This window comes from Chiloscyllium plagiosum, unplaced genomic scaffold (genome assembly GCF_037043375.1).
Source record: "Chiloscyllium plagiosum isolate Xiang-an unplaced genomic scaffold, Cpla_swu_hap1 HiC_scaffold_11, whole genome shotgun sequence".
Taxonomy (NCBI): Eukaryota; Metazoa; Chordata; class Chondrichthyes; order Orectolobiformes; family Hemiscylliidae; genus Chiloscyllium; species Chiloscyllium plagiosum.
In genome coordinates, this window is record NW_028270149.1 from 83,782,677 (window position 1) to 83,787,051 (window position 4,375).

The window sequence follows — 4,375 nt, forward strand, 5'->3', positions numbered from 1 at the left end:
GTCAATGTGGTTGCTGATATAATTAAAGGGCTCTAAGCTGGAACATTGCAGGGATTCTGCTTTATTTATACTCCAGTTTATTGCTGAAAATATTACTTATCCATTTCAGGGAAGGGGTCTGTGGATCAGTGTTTGGTGAATGAGTTGGGTTAAAATGTGACATGAAAATGTGAAGGATATGAAGTTTAAAAGACCTCAGCTAATTTCACAAACACATTGCAGTCAGGGAATTCTTTCCATTAAACAGAATAACAAGGAAGCCTGCCTGTGCCCAAATCACTGAAGCATCCAGCACTGAAAGTAACCATTCAGTCCATCATGTCCGTAGTCAGAAATGTCTGCATACCTCAATGACAGTGATGGATTCAGTTCCCATGTCCAGCTCCTTCTCTGTGATGTGTTATGGACCAGGCCTGATCCCCTCAAAACATTTCGAGGAAGTAGCCCCGATCCTAACTTTGTTTTAAGCAGGTGTAACGCCAATATTCCAGGAGGGATGCAGTTGGTCAAATCATGTAGTTTGAAACAAAATAGAATTTATTTACAAGTTTACTAAATGAAACATAAACAAAAGAGAGCAGAACACTGAATGACCTAATCTATTTGAAAACCCAAATAGCCCTTGATTCCCTTGTCTAATTCCAAACTGTCAATGACCCATCCTGCACTGCTCTTGGAGTTGAAAACTCCAAAGAATTCTGACCCTCTGAGAGAAGAAATTTCTCATTGTTTCAGTTTTAAACAGGAGATGTTTTGTTATGAAACTGTATCCCCAAGATCTAGATTCCCCGGAGGAGAAAGTGAGGTCTGCAGATGCTGGAGATCAAAGTTGAAACTTTATTGCTGGAACAGCACAGCAGGTCAGGCAGCATCCAGGGAACAGGAGATTCGACGTTTCGGGCACAGGCCCTTCTTCCTGAAGAAGGGCCTGTGCCCGAAACGTCGAATCTCCTGTTCCCTGGATGCTGCCTGACCTGCTGTGCTGTTCCAGCAATAAAGTTTCAACTAGATTCCCCGGAGAAAATTCTCTCAGAAACCACCCTAACAAGATCCCTCAGAATCTAATAAGTTCAATAAGATGATGCATCACTCCTTTAAATTCCAATGAATTTGATTCCAGCCTGCCCTACCCTCATGATCCAACCCCATTCTTAGAAACATTGATCGAGTGAACTTCCCTTAAACTGCCCCCAATGCAAGCTCTCCAATGTGAATAAAACTATTTGGATGGCACGGTGCCTCGGTGGTTAGTACTACTACCTATCAGCACCAGGGACCGGGGTTCAATTCCCACCTCGAGCAAATGTCTGTGTGGAGTTTGCACATTCTCCCCGTGTCTGCGTTTGCTCCGGTTTCCTCCCACAGTCCAAAGATGTGCAGGTTAGGTGAATTGGCCAAGTTAGATTGCCAATAGTGTTAGGTGCATTAGTCAGGGGTAAATGTAGGGGAATTGGTCTGGGTGGGTTCCTCTTCAGAGGGTCGGTGTGGACTTGTTGGGCCAAAGGGCCTGTTTTCACACTGTAGGAAATCTAATCTTATTTATCATCTTCATTATGTATCCATACAACTGCTACAAATAAACACGGTTTCTTGAAAAGATATGTTAACCTCTCCTCTTCAATAGCACTTCCACAGAAGAGGAGTAGCCTAAATATCCAGAGATCTCTGTTTGACTTTCACCTCAACCCTCTGTCTTCAACTCTATCACTGCATCAGCACTATGAAGCAGCAACCAGTAAACACCCATTCAGTCAGGATGAGTAAGTGTGAGGGGAGACTCAATGGTGGTACGTCAACACAAAGTGGAGAATAGAGATTTGAACTGGGACCAGAGAAACAATCTCTACTGTATGGAGAGATAGAAAATCATTGCCCTTTCCTGCAGTACATCAGAATACAGATCAGGGAAGGGGAGGGGGGGTTATGTTCTAGCAAAGATAAATTTGTGAGTTATTCATTTATTTACAGTACAGGAGGAGTCTATTCCATCGTTTCTGCACCAGCTCCCGGAACAGCTATCTAGCTAGTCTCACTTTCCCACTTTCTCAGTAGTCCTCTGAATTAATCACTTTCAAGTACATATCTGGTTCTCTTTTGAAACATCCTAAGGAATCCATCTCCAACATTCTCCCATGCAGTGCAATCCAAATCCTAACAACTCTGAGTAAAGAAGTTTCCCCTCATCTCACTCCTAGCTTTCTTGCTGACAATCTTGAAACTGTGACCCCTAGTCACTGCCATTCCAATGGAAACAGAATACTCTTCTTTAGCATGTCAAAATTGTTCATACTTTTTAACACTGCGAGAAGGACACTTTTAATCTTCTCTGCTTTAAGGAGAATAAGCCACATTTCTCTCGTCTTTCCTTACATCGAAAATCCATAATTCTTGGTTTTACTTTAGTAAATATACTTTGCATTCTCTCCAAGATTTTATCATCCATCCTTAAATAAAGAGCCCAGAACTGAACATAAAAACTCAATGTGGTCTGCCCACATACTTCTCTCATAGGTTTTGAATCTATGGAATTCACTATTCCAGAGTGTGCTGGGACATTTAACAAATTTAAAGAAGAAATTGGTTTTTAATCAGTATTGGTTCAAAGAATCACGAAGAGTGGGTAGGAAAGTGGAATTGAGGCCAAGATGAAATATCAGTTGGTGTATTAAATGGCAGAGCTGGCTCAAAGACTAAATTGCCTACTGGTGCTCCTAGTTTTATGGTCTTATTTTATCTAAGTTCCATTTTCGACAAGTTTCAAGAGGGATTTCTCTTCACAAGGTCCGGTGGGTATGTTTTAAGCAATCATCCCAAACTCACCTCATTAATTGCCTGTAATGCCCCTATAGTGCACCTCTTGTCTGATGCTAGCCCAATTCTCTGACCCACCTTCACTGGAAGAACTTGCTACTTCTGGGATACCCCGGTATCCTTGGTGCCAGTGCAATGATTAAGGGAGATTGTACACCAGATCAAATTCTGGCAGTCTGGTTGGAAAATGTGATTTGTCATTTCAATGTGAAGGAGGTCCTCATTTGGCATTCCACACAATTATCACAAATTCATCACATAGCACACATTGCTCAGGGCTGAGGAAGATTCTGCCTAAAGAGTTTCTGGATATCTTGAGGTTGTAGCATGTACTGCAAAAGTGCCCATTTCTTTCATCTGCTGTAAAACATCATGTTAAATGTTTTCTTTCAGAGATGAGATCACTCAATTTTCAAACTCGACTTGCTCCAGTCCAACAGAAACAGCTGGGCTAACACCAAAGAAGGTAAATGATCTGGACAGTTCAGAATGTAATGTTACAGTGACAGGAGAAACGGGCACAGGAAAATCCACCTTCATCAATACGATCAGGGGACTTCGGGACGATGATAAGGGAGCAGCTGAAGTCGGTAACACAGAAACCACAATGGAGCCAACCGGATATAAACATCCCGACCTGCCAAATGTTTATTTCTGGGACTTACCTGGAGTTGGAACGATGAAATTATCAGCCAATGAATATGCGAGAGTAATGAAATTTCAAAAATATGACTGCTTCATCATTATCTCAGACCGTCGATTCACAGAAAGTGAAGTGAAACTCGCTGAAGAGATTAAACGACTAGATAAACAATTCTATTTTATCCGATCAAAAATTGATAATAATCTTGATTCAATGAAAAAGCAACGGAGACAATTCAATGACAAAGACAAACTGGAGAAGATCAGGAATGATTGTGTCAGCAAGTTGCAAGAGGCAGGGATCCCATCACCCAGAATGTTCCTGATATCAAATCTCTGTCCTGATCTGTATGATTTTAACCTGTTAAATAAAGCTCTTGAAGATAATCTTCTAAATGTGAAGAAAGATGCCTCTTCTAACAGGCCACTTCTTCTAAACCAAAATCTTGAGCTTGTGGAGAAAGAAAGGGAAGTGCTAAAGAAACAAATCTGGATATTGGCAACTCTTTCTGGGGCAGTGGGGACAGTGCCAATTCCTGGAGTCTCCCTTGGTTGTGACATCGGGATACTGATTGGAGCAATAATACATTTACGTACGTGTATGGGTCTGGATGATGTCTCTCTTCAAAGATTGGCCAACATGACAGGAAAATCTGTGGAAGATCTAAAAGCCGTGGTGACAACTCCCCTGATGAGGGAAATAACTCCTGATGTCATATATAGAACGCGTTGGGGTCTCACTGCTGTCTCCACCTCAGCAGCTGAGCTTGCTGTATGTAATATTCCAATCATTGGTTCTCTCTTTGGAGCTGGATCATCATTCCTTATGACATACATGTTGCTTAAAGACGCACTAGACGATTTTACAGAGAATGCACAGAGAGTGATAAACACTGCATTTGGGACTGAATCAATCCAGTGA

General features: G+C 41.7%; 1 protein-coding gene across 1 annotated transcript; it reads left to right on the forward strand.

Moving 5' to 3' along the window:
• Positions 1–3,190: 3,190 nt before the first annotated feature.
• LOC148148860 (interferon-inducible GTPase 5-like) lies at positions 3,191–4,375 on the forward strand. The gene has a single exon (XM_087991811.1). It carries the CDS (start codon positions 3,191–3,193, stop codon positions 4,373–4,375), a length of 1,185 nt encoding a protein of 394 aa, XP_087847937.1.